The sequence below is a fragment of the Sarcophilus harrisii genome, chromosome 3 (assembly GCF_902635505.1).
Source record: "Sarcophilus harrisii chromosome 3, mSarHar1.11, whole genome shotgun sequence".
In the NCBI taxonomy this organism is placed as follows: domain Eukaryota; kingdom Metazoa; phylum Chordata; class Mammalia; order Dasyuromorphia; family Dasyuridae; genus Sarcophilus; species Sarcophilus harrisii.
The window spans coordinates 286,452,342-286,471,754 of NC_045428.1; the positions used below are offsets into that span (position 1 = coordinate 286,452,342).

General features: G+C 34.2%; 1 protein-coding gene across 13 annotated transcripts in view; it reads left to right on the forward strand.

Moving 5' to 3' along the window:
• Positions 1 to 17,882, forward strand: part of BBX (BBX high mobility group box domain containing) — a 350,166-nt gene extending 332,284 nt beyond the window's left edge. For 12 of the 13 annotated variants that reach the window (XM_023498945.2, XM_023498944.2, XM_031959626.1 and 9 more), the window contains 3 exons: positions 2,774 to 2,971; positions 5,251 to 5,443; positions 11,986 to 17,882. In XM_023498945.2, the coding sequence (XP_023354713.1) occupies positions 2,774 to 2,971; positions 5,251 to 5,443; positions 11,986 to 12,073 (479 nt within the window). In that variant the 3' untranslated portion in view covers positions 12,074 to 17,882. The remainder of the gene's footprint in view (positions 1 to 2,773; positions 2,972 to 5,250; positions 5,444 to 11,985) is intronic. The other variant, XM_031959624.1, reaches the window with a different exon arrangement.
• The last annotated feature ends 1,531 nt before the right edge of the window (positions 17,883 to 19,413 follow it).

The window sequence follows — 19,413 nt, forward strand, 5'->3', positions numbered from 1 at the left end:
CTGACCATTGTTAGAATACAGAAAAATTAACCACAATTAGTAAGGAAGAAAATAAGTATTTTAAGAGCTTACACAGTGCTTTATAAATATTATCTCATTTAATTTTCTTTTCAACCTTAATCTCTGCCCAGAAGTAATCAGGCATCTTTTTTTCAGATTGGGATGCAATAGTTTCTATAAAAAGTTTTGGGAGAAAAAAAAATCCTACATATCTTTTTCCAAAACGGCTACCTCTTCTTTTGCCAGCTAGGAAATTTTTCCTTAATTTGCCTGGAGTTTTTGCCATTCATTTATCTTAATTAGCCCTAGTGTTCCTATGGGGTTAGGAAGGATTGAAGCTGCTTCTGTCTAGAATATATTGAAGAATCAATTGCAATATTCTCCTCCTTCTGATTCCCACCTTGTTTTGCCCTTGATATCAATAGCAGATGCAATTAATATATGAACCAGGAGACCGAGAACTCTGGGGACAAAGAGATGTGTAATGGAGGTTATTTAATGTTTTTAGTTGATTACTGGTTAAAATTCCTTTAGATTTATGTAAAGCCTTGACTTTCCAACATTAGCCTAATGATTGTTTTTCTCTTGATTGTTATTCCCATCTAAATTGCTCCCCCCCCATCTTTTTTTTAAGCAGCTTTTTATTATATTGCTGTTTCTTCCAAAATTTTTTCTTAGAATCTTGAAGTATATAGAGATAATGCTTTAAGATAGCCCAAACATAAAACTATTAAGTTTTATGAGCCCAAATAATTGGCTCACTCAGGAAATAAACATCTCATATTATTAAGGGAGCTTTGTAGGGCTTAGATCCAAGTCTATAACTTGAAAAGGAGTCCTTTTTTCCTTGTCCAGTTTCTGGTGACTTGCTTGACAAGAGTGTTTCAAAGCATTGCCAAAGTATTTGTTTGGGAGCAGGACTTTTACTGTATTTCCTCATTACTCTACATCTAGGCAAGAAGCCAAGCCTCAAATCATGGAATGATTTCTGCTGAGCATCTTTTCTGTTAGAGTAAATGCAAATTATTTTAGCCTTCTAAGTCTTTTAGGGATGAGATGCTGTAACTTTCAGATTAAAGACCTTGTGAATTCATAATACTCCTCCCCCAGAGACAGACTTATAAAATAACTCTTTGGAGAGTTAGAGTAAAAAAAAATTGAAAAGGATTTGTGACCCATGTGAGTGTTTGTGGTCATATGTGCATGTGTGCCCACATAAACACATACTTTTACTTTTACTCTTATTTTGTTTTGCTCTTAACTTGTTCTGCCTTTCATTAACTTAAGCTTTTTTCTTCAACTCTGTCTCTGTACTCCTCTCTCTATCCCTATATAATACTTCTAATAGCACCTTCAATTATCTTAAGATTTTATTTCCCTGAAATATCAGAACACATCATCTTGGTCACCTGATCCACTCCCTGTTCTTGCCATAAAGAATTATCTCCTGGCTAGCACTGAGTTTTTGATTGCTTCCTTTGGGAAAACTAAGCTATGTTTATCCCCCTATATTAAGTAAAAATATATTTTCAGGTTCCTTGTCTTCATTTCAACTCTCTTCCCTCCCCCCCCCAAAAAAAAAAAAAAACACAGATGGCACTACAAATATTAATTCTGACTAAATGGAGACCAAATGAAAAAGTAACATTTCTTTTTTAAAAATTTGGTGGTAAAGTGAAGAGTCTGGTCCTGTGATTTGTTTTAGGAAATTCAGGGTAAAAATCTCAGTTTAGGTAATTACAAATCAGGAACTAGTCTTTTTTGTTTTTTTTTTTTTTTAATAGTTTTAGAAGATTTGCATGGGCTGCTGAGAGTTGTGACTTTTCCATATTTCTAGTAGAGAAGATTTGATCCTAAGTTTCCTGATTGTTGTTTATAGATAATTAATTCATATTTGCATAGTCATCTAATGAATGTTTGACAAAGATCACTAAATGACTTTGTTAGAGAAAACAAACTCATATTTTGCCTTCCACCTTAGGGAGAAAGTCCTTGCCCCACAAACCATAGTTTTGTTACTATAGCATTATGGATTAAGTTATTTCCCTTTGGAAGAAAATGGAAGTCTGTGAACTAGTTTCCTCTCACACCTTCCACTAAAAACGCTTTACCTCACTGGGTTCAGCTGAAAGTGAGAGGGTATAAGGATCCTGCACTGGATTAATGAATGTCTATCCTTCCTTTCTAAGTAGAAAATGTTAATAAAACAGGAGGAATAATTTTATAAAAGCATTTGTCAGTTTGTAAATAGCTTTCTTTGCAACACCCTAACTCTTTGATTTTAGTCAAGTCCTTTAACTCCCTCCCTGCCATTTGAAAAAAAGAGATTGTCCTCTCAGGTCCTTTCCGACTCTGAACATATATGACCTTGTATATAGGTTATGTAAGTATAATGACGTGCATTAGGACAAGAAAGGAAAAGGAACTCAACACAGCCAGTTTCTTCTAGCTTTATTCTAAGGTAATGGAATCACACATGGTAATAGTAGACTCTTTTAATTTAAGGAATATTGCCTCAACCTGCATGAACTTTGGGTAAATTCTGCCCTTTTTCACTAAGCCAAAAGTCCCAAACATTTTCACACAGTGCCCTAAATCCTGTAGGGGAAAGTGAATTTCCTGTGTGTGGAAGACACGTACAAATTGCCCACTCCCTGCCTTTCCTGTCTGACGGGGCTCTGTAGCCTAGTCCATAGGCCATGGTACGAGTAGGTGTCTGACCTCTCCCCGTTGGTGTTTTAATTTGCATTTCCTTATCATTGACTTATTTCAGCCATACTTTTAGAAGATAAAACCACCACTGAGCCTCTCCGCAAGACTAAAGATGCCCCATCAGTTTCAAGCACTCCAGAGCCAACAACAACGCAAGAGCCTTTGGTTGGCAGCCAGAAAAGGAAAGCCAGAAAAACGAAGATCACACATCTCGTCAGGACCGCAGATGGCCGGGTGTCACCAGCAGGAGGTACTTTGGGTAAGGAGATGAGATGGATGAGGAAAAGGGGCCTGCTGGGGAGCCTGGGAGGGAACCTGCCAGATTTCACAGCATCCTTGAGTGATCGGTTCTAGGTTCTAGGTTGGGGTTTTAAATATGCACCTGGACTGGGTGTGGGGAGGTAGAAGGGTTTCTATATCAAGGCACTTGAACAGTTTGCAGAAAGCTACTATAAGTAAGGATTTCTATAGAGCTTTTTGGGAATGGATTCTAGTGAAATCTCGAAATTTATTTGTCATCCTATAGATTACAAAACAGCGCTTTCTCATGAGAGAATGTCTGAGATTCTCTGAGAATTATGGGGTTATTTAATCTTATATGCTTTTCCTTTTTTGAGGGGGGGAGGGAGAGTACTTTTTTTTTTTTTTTTCCTGAGCAATTAGGGTTAAGTGACTTGCACAGAGTCCAACAACTAGGAAGTGTCTGAGGCTGGATTTGAACTTGGGTCCTCCTGATCCACTGCGCCACTTAGCTACCCCTTGTTTTTAATTTTTTTAAGATTAAAAAGCACTTGAACATTTGATCTGTCTCATGACTTACCATTATTATTTGCTTTACTGAAAGTCAGGTTTTCCAGTCCTAGATTTTTCAGCTGCTTAGAATCAAACTAGTTCTAGGCATGGCTTTTATTTCTTACATTCAAAACCCTATAAAGAAGTTCCAGCTCATAATTTATCCTCAGATGCTCTTGTTTATCTGACATCCTAGACCTGTGGCTAGAACACTTTCAGAAATTCCAGGTATAAAGATGCTTTGAGGTTCATTGTGTTATGCTTTCCAGACCATCACAATTCCCAAGTACCTCACATTAATACCTAACATTAGCTATTGTAACTGTAGCTTTCTGGCTTTTCAGCAACCGTAGAATGTTCCTACAGCTTTTTCAGGAGTCAGATTTCTGTGCTTCCTGTGTATTACATTTAAATGCACTCTCATTTAAGTAAAGTTAAACATTAAGAGAAGCAAAGAGTTTATTAAATTAGTTTTAAACCAACGTTGTTACTTGAAGGACAGCAAAATGAGGAATTTCAATGACTTTTTCTTATATATTATACATGTGTTGGGCTGGTTTTTCTTTCTTTTAGAACTTTTCACATTGCAGCATATGGCAAGGCGTTGACTTTTTAAAACTGAAAGTCTTTAGATGATGCTTCCATTTTTAATGCAGTAAGGAATCATGGAATTTTTATGTTCTAATACAAGACACTTTAAGGCCATTACTATTTGCTCCTTTATTTAAAATTGCCTTTAAAACTCTGATAAGAATACCTCTTCTACCAAGACAACATGGTCGAATGAAGAAATTATTTCTATTTCAGTAGAGATATTTGAGTTGCATTTCAACAGGTCTATTTTGTCTTATTTTTATTATAGAATACTCTTGCCTTCAAATGTATGTCTCCTTTCGCCATCAAGTCATTTTTTGAACATGTTCATAAACAATGTAGTTCATGAAAAAGACCATCACATCAACAATATTGTATGTAATACTCCCTATCAAGCCTGATAATATATGTAATTTTCCATTCTCAGAGTCTCCCAACTCTGCAAAAAAGGGAAGTAGGCTCATCAACATTTTTTTTTCTTTTTTTTGGCTGAGGCAATTGTGACCCAGGGTCACACAGGCACAGGCTCATCAGCTTTTAATAGATACTTTGAATCTGGTAAAGAAACCCTTTACTATCAGTCAGAAATGATACAATTAGGCAAAGAAACATCAGGTCCCCAAAAGAAGAAGAAAGAACCCGAGGTATTTGGATTAATAAATACAGTAATCAATTTAATTAATTAAAAGCAATTCAGGGGAGGATATAATCATTCTTAACACTGCAGAGTTAACATTCATATTTCATCACAAGCATTTGTATTCTCTGGGTATCTTAAGTGCCCCTCTACCGAAGTTTCCTCAAGCTGTATTTTAACTTGGGCTTTTTTCCCTCCTCTAATCCAATCCTGACCCATTCTGTGGCCTTGGATCAATCTCTTAAACTCTTTTCAACTTGGCTTCTGATTAAACTCCTTTCAACTCAGCTTTTGAGAATAATGCTGCCCATGGGAAGAACTGGGCTTAATAAAGGAGCCTTGTTGCTCTGGAAGAAGAGAATCTGTATAAGCCATTATATTCTCGGTATATATCAAGGGGAATTGGGAAGGAATGTTACCTTCTTACCCAGTAAGTGCCGCAGAATCTTCTTTCTCTTTTGTCTACAAGCTGGTTGGGTTAAATCCTCTTTTGATAAATCTTTCTTTTGTTACAGATGACAAACCCAAGGAACAACTGCAGGGTAGTCTCCCTAAAGCATCAGCTACAGATATCGATTGCAATGAGGAATGCTCCCAAAACATCGAAGCAGAGGAGATTCGTAGTATCACACCAGACATGCCAGCCGTGTCTGCCTTCTTCAGCCTGGCTGCCCTGGCTGAAGTAGCAGCAATGGAGAATGTACACAGGTGAGCCGGGTGGGGAGCGTCTTCTACCCAGTCTCGTAGGCCCTCGCCTTTCTTTGGCAGAACGGATCCAAAGAAGGCAGCCTCCAAGTCTAGACAAACCTCATTCCCGTGGTCAGATGTTCATTTTTTTCATGGCCGAATAGGTCTCCCAGGACTTTGTTTCATATTTTGCTGAACTTGTCACCTTGTATTGCCTAAACAAACTTAATTAGTTTCATGGAAAAACATGGAAGAGAGAATTGGCCAAGCAAATACACTTTTATTCATATATCATATATAATAATATTATGTATTAAATAATGTATATTGAATAATATTATAGAATACTATGGAATATATTAATATATAAAACATTAGATGTAATATAGTATTATAATCTGACATATATTCAAATAAATATGTAATTAAGGCCTCTGCTATCTGATATTTTCAAAATTCAGGAAAAACTGAAATTAAAATCAGAATAAAGACTTTCTCTGTCTTTTTTCAACTAGTTGCCTATTATATACTGTTAATGGATTATTTTGTTATATTTAATATATAGTTATTATGTATTAACATACTATAAATTACAAGTACATATTACTATATTTAATATACGTTATAAATGTCATGTAAATATATATATATGTTAGATGAATGTATATTACCTTAATACCATATCTCATATAACATATTATATAATTTCTATGTTACACCATCTAGTTCTATATGCCATTTTATTACATTATTATATATAATAATGTCACATACTAGTATTAGCATACTTTTGCTTGGCTAATGTTGTCTTCTATATGTTTTCCATGTTACTAATTAGCTTGCATATGCATACAATATGTTTTCCATGTTACTAATTAGCTTGCATATGCATACAATATATAGTAATTTTATACATATTGTGTGTACTATTACATTATTATAATACATACTATGTATGCATTATACATATTTTGTATGATAATTATTATATATTATTATACTAAATTATTTTAATACATGATATGTATTATAATAATGTATATGTAATATATGTGTATTATAATGTATATGATATTAATTTATAATTAACATATTATATATATAAAATATATTATAATATAATTAATAGGACTACTATTGTTCTACAAGTGAACCTCACATTGCAAAATCAACTATAAGGAGAGAGTGTAGTTTGGGAAGAGCACACTGACCCAACAGTCGGGGAGCCCACATTTTTTTTTCACATCATGCTACTAATTTACCACATGCAGCAGATAACTATTCATCACTTCAGTTTCTTTGTCGTTGTTGTGAATATCAAATGAAATAAAAGATTCATTCAGCAATACCCAACATTTATAAAGCACCTAATAAATGCTTTGGGCACACAGAGCCCTTTGGAAAATTTAAAGTTCTTCTCTAATACAAGATAATATTTTAAGTGCATTTAGAGAATTTTCTTTTAAAGAAATTAATAGAGAGTCCTTTACTGAATAGACATTTTGGCTATCTTTTTTCTAAATTACTTTTTTCTTACTTTTTTCCTTTAAAACTGAGGTGAAGCTTCTGCTATCTGATGTCTTCAAAATTTAGGACAAACTGAAGTTAAAGCCAGAGCACAGACTTTCTTCTTCTCATTTCGATTAGCATATTGTAGCATCTATACTTATGTCACAAATAGCTCATAGAATTTAAAGTGGGAAGAAATCTTAGAGATTATGCAGTCTTTGACTGTCTTATTTTATAGCTATAAAAGGTGAGGTGACTTGTCTAGATCATACAGAGAGTTTTTGACAGAATAGATAATTGAACCCAGGTCTTCAAATTGCAAAATCAGATTACTTTTAATTACTTCAAATTATACAGTGCTATGTAGGATAAACTATGTATTGCACAGTAGGTAGAACGCTGGGCTTGGAGTTAGGAAGATTCACTCATGTTCATAAATTCAAATTCAACCTCAGATGCTTCCTAGCTGTGTGACTCTGGGCAAGTCATTTAGCCCTGTTTGCCTCAGTTTCCTCATCTGTCAAATGAGCTGGAAAAGGAAGTGACAAAAACACCATGCTATCTTTGCCAAGAAAACCTCAAATGTCATCACGAACAGTTGGACATTATTAAAAATAACTCGATAATGATATGTTGTCTCCTCAGGTTTTAGGTTATCACAATTTTCCAGAAGCTAAATATCTTATAATTTGCACAAATGTAGCTATAACTTCCTAACAATATTTACAGTTGTCAAAATACTATAGTGAGTACTTGGGGGCTTAAAAAGAAGTTTTATATAATGAAATAAATAAAATAATTCCTGCTTCTCTGTATCATTGTAGTATGGAGGGATCTGATATGCTGGAAGGGCTCATAGTATGGTCCCATGAACAGATTGTATCTTGTTTCTGAGAAACATCCTTGCCTCTTTAAGTATAGAGAAGCTCATTGTCAGTATACTGGATACTTGATAATAAATTCTTTAGCCATGACAACCCATTAAAATGTACCTTGGCAGTACCTGTCATCTTCTGCAGTGAGGTGACAGAATGCGCCCCTATCCATGCCATTAAAGAATCACATGATCTTTAGGCTCTCTATAAATATTAACTTAGCTAGTCGTACTCTGAATGACCAATTAGAGGATATTCTACTGAAGAACTGAATTACATCCATCTTAGATCCTTACCATAAATGAACCAAAAGGCAGAAGGAAGTTAAAACTAAATAGAAGGGTAGTTCACTGATTCTTTTTGGAGGTGGAAATAGAAGTTGGCAGAAAAAGTTTTATTATGTGTCCAAAGGAAACAAGGAATATCAGTTCATAGGTGGTTTGGTCATTTTACATTGCAGAATCCATGATAAATATTTGGAAAAAGGCCATCACAGAAATCATGAGAGCATATGTGGCAACATCTGTTTTAGAAGATGAAGAGGTAGAGCAGGTTTACTGAAAGCAATTAGAACCTCCAAATTAAATTAGTCTTATTCTTTGAAGCTCAGTGACTTGAATGCAAAGTCAGTGTAGATGAAGACAATAAAAAATGCTGAAACCATCAGCATGATGACTTAAAAAAAGAATCCAAAGGCATCAGGCATGATGAATACTGAATAAAAGAAAAAATTAAATTGCTTAATACTCCTATGGAGTTAGTTCATAATCAACTATCTATGTACAGACCCAAAGATCAAATGAGGGCAAAGCTATAAGAAAAAATAAAAACTTTAAAAAGGAGGACAATTAAACTGATTTCAATATAACCTGTTAAAGCAAGTTGCTAATACTGAAAAATGGAAAATAGATGAATGAAAAGATATGAATACCAAATATATCTTCAGAGGTTTAATTATTAGTTACCCCAATCCTTAACCCAACAGCAAATATTTGACTTATTTGTCAAGATAGAAATGTGGCAGCCAAGAGTAACATTAATATATAATAAATATTTATTTTTAAAATCATATAGAGAAAGATGTTCAATCAGCCAAGCATTTATCAAGCAGTGTACTAGCCACTAAGGATAGAAACACAGAATGAAACAATCTTTGCTCTCAAGGAACTTAAGAGGTACAGAATGTTTGTGGTTAAGCAAATACGGGATAAATAATTTTTTAAAAAATCACAAATGATCCTCAGAGGAGGAAGGCACCAATGAATGAGTGAGTCAAGAAAATTTCTTTTAAAAAAGTCCTTGAATAGAGCCTTCAAGGGAGGTAAGAACTCTAAGATATAAAAGTGAGGAAGGCAAGGATCTAGCTATAGCAGATGATATAGCCTGTGCAAAGACAGAGTTGGAAGAACAGCTACAAGGCCATTTTGGCTAGAAAACAGAGCATGTGAGGGGGAGTAATGCATAATCAGCCTGGAAATTTAAGCTGAAGCCATATTGTGAAAGGCTTTAAATGCCAAAAAGATAACTTTGTGTTTTATTCTAACTTATGATTAGTGATATCTTAAAAAAGAAAAGGAGCAATGAAGGGGGGAAATTTTTTTTGGGAAAAAAAAAAATTTGTAGATCCCAGCAAGACCAAATCAATCAATCAGTAAATATTAAATTCGTACTATGTGTCAGGTAATATGCTAAGCTCTGGCATCTAGGCAGAGTCTTGTAAGGATGAAACAAAAAAGATGATGACAAGGAGATAAAGAATAGAGAAAATCTATAGAAAATTTATACAATGATTTCTGTGATCATGATGAACATTTTATTTGGGTTCTAATAGTATAATACCTAACATACTTTAGTAGAAATAGTACTGACGAAAAGATGAGAAAAGCCCATCTTCACAATGCCAGTTTTTTTCTAAGATTTTTTTTTGTTGTGAGTTATGGAACAGTGATATTGCCAGAGAATTGAAACTGGGCATCAGCTAATGGGCAATGGAGAATCTATTGTGAAGGTATATAGGCTGCAACACATAAACAAGGGATTAAAAGGGGAAAACAGAGTGAAGGATCTATTGAAGAAACATAAAGCCAAAAAGGAGATAGTTGGCAATGTGGCAAGAGCAAAGGAGAAAGAATGTGCTGAATTTGTATTCTCATAATGTTGGGAAAACTCAAGGAAGGCCTCTAGCACATTGTATAATCCCTTTATGGTGAACACATGGGAGGATGTCAGTGAAAGTCTCATTGAAAGGAAGGGTTTCACTCTGCATGATTAAAGGAAATATATGCATTAATGCTATTACAAATCCATTGGATTATATGAGCAAAGGATTTCTTCCTGTAAAGAAGCTTACAATCCAGTTGGGGAGACAAAAAGAAATGTACGCATAAAAAATTAACTTTGTCAAATGAATGGTAAATAATTACTCATATTACATATTCATATATAATATCTCCACATTTGTAATTGACTCATTATAAACAATAAGAACAAGATCTTTTTAAGCCTTTGATGGAATGAAAGTGTTATAACTCAATAATACTAGAATTCAGAAGGTTAGATTTAATTGTACCAGAGTGGGTATAAGGAAGATTTCAAAAAAAAAAAAAAAAGCAATACCTTAAATAGAATTTGAAGGACAGTTAGAATTCACATATGGAAAGGAAAGGGAAAATAGCAAGAGTAGAGGTCTGATTTTTCCTTGATTATGTTACTTAAATTCGTTATCAACATCACATGATTTGTAACTTACCTTAGAGAAATCAAACTTTGAAATATTTAATTACCATCATTTGGCCTCTTTCTTTGAAGATGGTTCTGTCACTGCTCCTTGTGAGGGGTTTAACATTATTTTATGGGATTTTACTCACTAAATGAACATTGATTAAAATTCATTGTGTTCATGGTTCTAATAAACATAACATTGGTTAATCACTATGCAAAGTTAAGGGAAAAATAAGCAAATGAAAAAACCTGTGGTGCATGACACTTAGGATACTTGCAGGAATCTAACATAGAAAAGCAGCTTCCCCTATAGAGAGGATAAATATATAAGCATGAGTTTGCATCTTTTCCCTTTTCTTTTCTTGTTCTTTTTCTCTTTTCCCTTTTCTGCTTAATCCTGAACTCAGTACAAATGAGGCATGTTCAGATTTAGAAACTATCAAGCTTTTCCATCAATGGCCTTTTCTGCAATTTATCTTTTCCCTTTTTTCTTATTTTTCCTTCATTGTGGTGTGCCTTAATATGTGTTCATGTATTATCCACATTTCTCCTTGGACACATCAAAGAGAGTGGAGAACATTAAATTAGAAATAAGTAAAAGCCATCTTGGTTTCCCTTTCCCATTAGAATTTTTTTAACAGATAGTTGAACAGATGTCGCAGGTTGCACTTAAAACATGCACACTTTATTAGACAGATTAAGCCAGAAGTTTGGTTCTTATACTTTTTATAGTTTGTATGTTTAAATTCATAATTCTTAAACTGGTTCAGTGAGCTTAACCAGAGTTCAGGAAACCTGAAAATTTGTCATATATCCCAGGTATCCATTTTATCCAGCACATCAAAAGAAACTAGTAAAAATGTAATAGGTAAAGTAAATGTGAATTGCTATATGTCTTAGCTGATTTCAGCCTTTGGATAGCAACTGCAGTACTTTGGATGAAAATGTGATGAGTTTGAAAGATTAAATCAATAAAAACAAATGTACTCCTTTACATAACCTGATTCAGTTGTAGCCCAGACTCAGAATCAGCTTAGTTCAGTTTCTACATTGCTTGACTTAGAAGTCAAGAGCCCAAGTCTGATTCCATTTCCTCTGGCCACTTGTCACTTTTGGTGAGACTTTGAATCGACTGGTACCTGGATGGATAATACCCCATCTTTAAAAAGAGGAGAATAAATTTGGGTACAATTCCCTCTCATAGAGAATCAAGGTAAAGTCAGATGAGGTGAGGAAATGAAAACTTAAAATTCTTTGAAAGTGAGACAATTTAAAATGACAACAGTTTTAACTAAGCAATGTAATTGACTCCAAAATATCAGCAGCTGTTCAGCAAGATACTGAAAAGCCTTTGTTATTTGTTCCAGTCTCCAAGAACTGTCCCTGAATTATAGGATCTCAGAGCTAGAAGGATTCTAAAAGATGATTCATTTCTTTTTTCTTGTTCTCCTTTTACAGAAGTCAGCGGGCAGCTCCCCTTGCCCATGATGGACAGCCGAAAGAAATGCCACAGGCTCCCGTACTTATTTCCTGCGCTGACCAGTGAAGCTCCCCTTTATTGTAAAACATTGTGCTTTACCTAATATCCTAGCCTTGTCTTTACCAAGGGAAGCTAGTCAGTCCATAGGATGGAAAATATAGATTGCAAACACGTGATTGGTGCCCTGCACGGCCCAGATTTCACTTGAAGCCAGAAGTTAGCAACTTGGGCCAGGTCGTCCTATTGGAACCCAGAATCTTTGAGGGGGATGTTATTTGTCTGATAATGAACAGAATGAGAATGATCCTGGAGCTTTGCTTTCTATTGAAGGCTTTTAATGGTAAATTGGTGGTTGCTTGGAAGTGGCTGCCTTTACTGTAGCTCATCCAGTGTCTCTTTTACCAACCAGAGAGTGTGAAACTAGTTTCGTATAATATCTAGTTATTCTTTAAAAAACAAACAAAAAAAACAACAAAAAAAAAAACAACAACAAAAAACAACAAAAAAAACAAACTGACGCACTGCACTAGTTATTATTAGATATTCCTAGTCATTTTTGTACATGAAGATTTAAGTTCTAAGATGGTTTATATAATAGGTTATGCCTACATTTATATTGTAGATTAAATTAAAAAACCTGTTCCAGAGAACCCCAAACAGCATGGGCAGACGTACCATTGTTAGCGGTGTATGCTCAGCCTCGTGGTCCATATATTCTGCACTTTTATATTTGCCACCAGAGTGGTAGTTTGTTGGCAAAAAAGAAAAAAAGTCTGACTCTATTTCTAGGCTGAGTCTTTTCTTAGGCTTGAATGGTTAAGGAGAATTTGCATAGGGTAAGTTGTGGTATGTTTTCACCTAGTTGGAGGAAGAGTCCTGCAGATTATTGATGGTATCATGCCTTGAGGATTCTTTTTATTTTTTACATAGGGGTCTGAGAGACCAGTGGAACATTGATACAAACAAAAATGAAACAAACTAAAAAAAAAAAGGACAGAAAAATTGTTCAGAAGTGACCTTAGAATTACTTCACTATTCTGAAAACATTGAAGACATTGAATTCATGTGGACTCTGAGACACATACCTTTTATATCTCTCACAGACACACTGGACTGGGTTGCGATTGCTATGCACAGCCTAAATTGGCAATGCAGGTTTTTTTTAGAGCCATTTAGAGTTTGTGTTGGTTAAGAGGTATGTGAGTAAATGATAATGAGAAGTATGCTTGACTCGAGTGGGGCTATCAAATCTAGATCTACCTGCCAGTTTCCATTTCTTTTTGTGTTTTGTTGCTTTTGAGCATTAAACCATAGATAGGCCAGTGCCAAGTGGATCAGCTGGCTTAGAACATTCAACATATTGACTTAACCACCTGACTTTCCCAGTGACTTGTTTCCTAGCAACAGCTACAAAGTGATAAATCAAAATTAGTCTGAGGCTACAAATTCTACAGGGTATTTGTTCCATAGCACAAAGTATGTCCCTATTCTTGCATCACAGCACAAAAAAAAAAAAAAGAAAGAAAGAAAATGCCAAATTTTAATTACTGGACTCCAGCAATAATTTTTTTATTGGTCTTCATACTGGCTGAATTTTGATAGTGTTAGGTTGAGTTTGAAGCTCTTGAATTAGGTCTCAAAATGATGAGAGTTTACATGGTTTTATCAGGCCTTCTTATTTATACTTGACTGAATTGATAATGATTTTTTTGTAATTGTAATTTGATGTAATAGCCATACAAAAAAAAAATAAGTAACTCTTAATACAGACTAGGTTTAGCCTTTCATGGTTGTAGATATGACTTCAGTTTCGGTGCTGGAAAATATGTACAACATACTACACAGGAATGGAAAAGTAATTTGTATAGAGAGCAATGAAGATGAAAGGCATTTGGAAAATGATGTCCTCAAAATACATTTTCTTTGTGCATTTGGAGGAAGAAGGAATAGAAAAAAGGTTAATCCAAGGTGACAGCTTAACCCCAATCAGGTAACACTAAACCTAGTAAAGAGTCCCAACAAATACAATGTACCTTAGGTTTTTACTATGAACCTGTTTTATTAATGTTTTCTAAGTTTTAAAAAGAATGTTTGAAAATTGCTGGGTCCCAGTTGTGGTGGCTGTTGGAGTTTTTGGACCACTTGCTAGCAGTGATTTAGAAATTAAGATTAGCTAAAAACCCAAAAATCGTATGGTGCGGACCATGCACCTTGACAATGGTACTAACTTGTTATTCTATAGAACACGTTAGAATAGGTCTATTTTTGCCAGAGCCTCTTCCAATCTTCCTCCAATTACATTTCACTAGTGTTCCTTAAGAGATTGCTGTATATTAATGGGACCTTTTTATAAAAAACAAAACAAAACAAAACAAAACAAAACAAAAAAAGAAACAAAAGGATTACTTTTTTTCTATGTGAATTAATATCTTACTTGATCTGCTTTTTCCTAAACCTCAGTGGCTTTTCCCTTAGGTGGGGCAGGGTGGGTGGGGAGAACTTACTGGATATGACTGTTTTCAGAGACTTATAAAAACTTTTTTGTAGAAATGCTTAATTTTTAAGCAGTTAGGCACTGAGAGCAGCAGAAGTCCTGCAAAGCTTTATAGTTCTCTAGGCCCTTACCTTGTTGTTTCTCTGAGTGAAGTCTTGATTTCAATAGCTAGAACTGCTCATGCCCTGAATCTGCTACAGAGGGGTGTTGATATTTTTCAGGTAACACAGTTTGTTAGCACAAATATTTCAGACCAACATTTAATATTATCTTTTCTTCCAGTTATTTTAATAGCATTCTTTTTTGTTTTGTAAAGTCATATTGCTATGGTGTGTACTTTAGTATGCCAGCAAACACTGTCCCACAAGCCTCCTTGAGAAAAAAAAAATGTTGCACCTTATGTATATCTCAAGCAAACCAAAATATGATGCTCTTCTGCTTTGTTTTTATTCTAAATATGTTGTATCATATCTTTCTGAAACCATTCTGAATTGAGTTGAAATTATCAATATTTATGCATTAACCTTAATTTCTGGATTCAAACCTGTATATAAATCTTTTGAAAAAAATTGTCCTAGCCCTTCTCTGTGATGCTGGATATGGGGGATTTCGTCTCAAAGGGAGACACAGTACTGTTCCAGTTTTCTTTGGCTTTTATTTATTTAGTTATTCTGGGTATTTCCAATGTAATTTTGAGGTATGTAAAGTGTATTATAGTAGCTGAAGCTACAACCTATGAGAAGCTGCGTGAAAAATTACTGTAAGTCATCTTTTAAGTTTTTAATTGTTTGAGTACTGTATATGAGGTTGAGAAAAAGTAAAACATGTTCCATAGAAACATTTTGAGATACAGGTTCTGATCCCCGACTAAGGTTATTTTCCAGATTTGAGACCAAAACTGTTAATTCATTAAAAACCTTCTTAAGGTTAAATCATGCTGTTGTAATCCTGTGACAGTCTTTATTCTCATGAATGTGCTATAACTTCAGAAATGGAGTATCTTTATTTAATGAGACTGGATGAGTTTTTCAGTTAATTCAATGTTCCAAAAGTCGTGCTGAAAAATTTGATTAGGTATAAAGTCCCAAATCATCAATTCGTAGTTTCAATTCATACTTTCAAAATTGATGGGAAATGCCATATTTCTTAAAAAAAGAAGAAGTATATGAACTGATTTGATATCAAGAAACAAACTTTTTGGATCACCTTTTTTTTTTTTTTTTTTTTTTTTTAAAAACTTGTTCAGGAAAATAGTACCCTACTTGAATAGGGTAAACTTACTTTTGCACTCTGCAGTCTTTGGCCCATCATATTACAATTTTGTATCCGTGAAAAATGTCAAGAAAGTTAAAAAACTGCACCAGAAACCATCGCAAGCAGGAAACTGAAAGTTTCTTTATGAGGAAAAGAGTAGGATGGAAGTGCATCTATTACAAGTTTGGTATTAATGTGAAACACTTGCTTGCCAATTCAACTACTGTATGTATCTTAAATATGCGAAATTATGGAATATGTGGGCTTCAGGCGAGCCTACATTCTAAGAAAGAAGACTACCATTTTATGGGGGGGGGGAAATGAGGAAGAAGATATAAAGTCTATTTTCCCCCCTTGCAAAGGGAAGACAGGGTTTATATGGCACCAATGGGTTAATATTTAATTACACTCTACAGAGTGGTCACTGATCAGTCCAATGTTGATAGGCTACCTCTGCTTTAAAGGATAGCTTCATGACTTCCTATCTGTTTCAAAAACTGCACCATCTGATGCTTTTTGCCCTCAGTGCCACATTCACATCTGCAGTGTTTAAAATTCCAGGAACCATCTCACACAGAGAGGACTGTGTATTGCTAAAAATGGGCAGTGGTAGCCTTGTAGTTATTGCTGTTTCATTTGACCTATGAAGTATTCTTGTTGGCTGCTTGATGGAATCTAAAATCGAGCTGTTAATTTGCTCTGAGAAAGATTGCCTGGCACCCTTTGAAAACCAGTGTTCTTCAGGGGTTGCTTTTTCTTGATACAAACATTCCCAAAGAATCATTTTGTTTATTTGTTTTGGTTTGGGCTTTAGATATTTTTAATATCCTGAGTTAGACTGACTAACACTGTACTTCATTGAAAAGAAGCAGTTAGTCAGTTCATCTGTTTTCAGATGTGTGCAGTAGATTATTGAATGGACTGCTTTGCTTTAGTCTTAAAGTCACTGTTACTGTTGTCACACTGTATATCAAGTCATCTTGCTTGCCCTTTGCATGGGAGACATTATTTTCTACATTTCAAGGCATTTCAGGACAAAGAAGCTCCAAGCAGATGAATCAATTCAGTTGCAAGAGAGAAGTAATTTTTGTTTTTCTCTCTTATACTTTTTTTTATCATTTCTGCCCAATTTTCTCCTTACAAATCCAAATGAGGATTGCTCTTTTGGCCAAATATTATCTGGTATTATAGAAGCTGTAATAATTTCAGAAAGGTAAATTCTACACTTCAAAATATTTTGTATTCTTATTTTTTTTTCCAGCCAGTGGTCAGAGTTGATTTTATTCCAAATTGGTTGATCTAACAGTACTAATGGGCATATGAACATTGTTAAGTTCTTCCAAAGACTTCTTGGTCCAAAGTATGTTACTTGGTACCAAGTACCTAAGTCATTACCTTTTCCCCTTGAAATGCAAATCTTACCTCATAATCTCTAAACTAAATTACTTAAATGGATACATTTTGAGAAATAACACACTAATCCTACCTTGTGGCCCACAAGAGGGTGACAAACATTTTCTCCCCATTGACACGCTCATGTTAGTTTGTGCTGGACACTGGCTCTGGAAGTTAAAGAACTGTGGATATTGTGGTGTTGGCCAGAGAGCTCAATGAAGTTTCACATTTCAGTAGTATTTTACAAGTCTTTCACTCTCAGAAACTTAAATGTAGGAGACAGCAACAATAACAACCTGAGATTCTACACACCTGATTCTGAGTGTTGATTATAGGTTTGAATCTATTAGACATCACAAATTAGACACAGCTTCATCTGACCACCAGGTCTTATTTCTGTTGACAGTTTCAGCATGACAGAATTGCTTTTTTTTTTTTTTTTTTTCTTTGCTTTCAGAAATTGGCTTGGTTCTCTTTAGATTTGATGTAAACATACCATGTAATAAATGATTTCCATTAATGGTACAACAGAATTATTGCTTTCTTAGATGTGTGTGTAGTAAAAGTCAATATACACATTTATATAATTTTTCTTCAAAATCTTATACCTAATTTGATATTTCTAAAAGGTGCACATGTCAAGTCATGTGTATAACATGCTAAACTACTTTAACTGTGATCTTGAAACTGAATAAAGATATTTAATAAAAATTTTAAATATTTTAAAGAAAACAATTCAAATAGATTTCTTTATACTTATATTATCAGCTATAGAGAATTGCTTTGAAAAAATATCTTTTCAAAATAGGCAAAAAAAAAAAAAGCCTTCATGAAATAAAATACCCACGTTCTATTTAAAAAAAAAAAAAAAAAAAAAAAAACATGGCATTTCCATTGTTTAATACATTTTCCCCAGCTTTATTGTATTAATTGTTCTAAATATTTCTCCATATTTTTTTTTAAAAGAAATACCTCTTCTCTGACTTAATTGTATAGAAGTTAATCGAAGGAAGCATTTTTTTCCCCCTGAGGATATTGATTTGGGAGTCAGAGGGCCTTGGTTCAAATCTCACTTCTGACTCCATTAATTGTATGAGCGTGGGGAAAAGGTTGGATTATAATAATCTTTGTGAAACCTCCAAGCTCAAGATCTAGATACCTCTGAGACTCAGGGAATTGGGGAAGATATGATACATTCTTAGCAGAAAATTAGGCTGGAATGTGTAGTCTGTCTTTGAAATAAAGAATATAACCAATATTTGCAAATAGAATTTTAAAAATGATTATAAAATTCAGATTTAGACTCCAAATTCTTAAATGAGATTTCCTTGTTAAAGATTACATACATTTTCTCTTTGGACAAAACAATGTATATAGGTTATCACATCCTATCTTCTTCAAGCTTGATCTATTTCTTCTATGAAGATGTTGATGTTTCTCCATTTTTAACTTCCTGATTCACCTAGAACACTATAGACTTTTGAATAAACTGCTCCAGTAGGTTGGACATATAGAAAACAAAGAATGGGTTAAATTCATATTTGTTAAATTCAACTATTTTACAGATAGTGTAGACAATAAGATTTCTTAATCAAACTAGCCAAAATAGTGATGTATCTTGAGAGGCAAGCAGTAACTTTAAGACTGGCCAAAAGGACTGTACTTTTGTAATAATAGAAGGAATTCCTTATATCAATGAAATCACAAGTTCCGACCAAAAATTTTAAAGAGCTAGATATTGGGCATACCAAGACAAAAATGTTTCTTCAACTTGCTTTCTCCTGGATGATTTTAAGAAAAGTCATATACAAATAGCAAAAGGGAATGGTACTTGATGCCATTATTCCATTTACTAAAAACAATGTTTATATGTTTAAATCTGGGGAAATGGTGTTTCATGTAACTTATCTTCCTATAATTTGTAAATATGCATTAAGCATTTCCTGAAAACTTCCTCTTCACAGTCTCCAGTTTCCATAGAACTCACAAATGTAGCAATAAAGAAGCTAATATGTATGAGTGCTGGAGTGAAGATTATGGGTATCAGAATGAAAATTTGTGTATTGTGCCTTCTAATCAACCTTTATAAATTTCTTTCTGGAGCTACTTTTACTTGCTGGATACTCTTTAATTTAGTCATTCTATTGCTTTTTTCCTCCCTTCAGGTATTTTTGCCAAAAAAGGTTACAAAGCCTGAAAATGACTTTTTAATTTTAAAAAAATTATTGTGGCACCAATAAATCCTTTTCTCCTTCAACCCGTT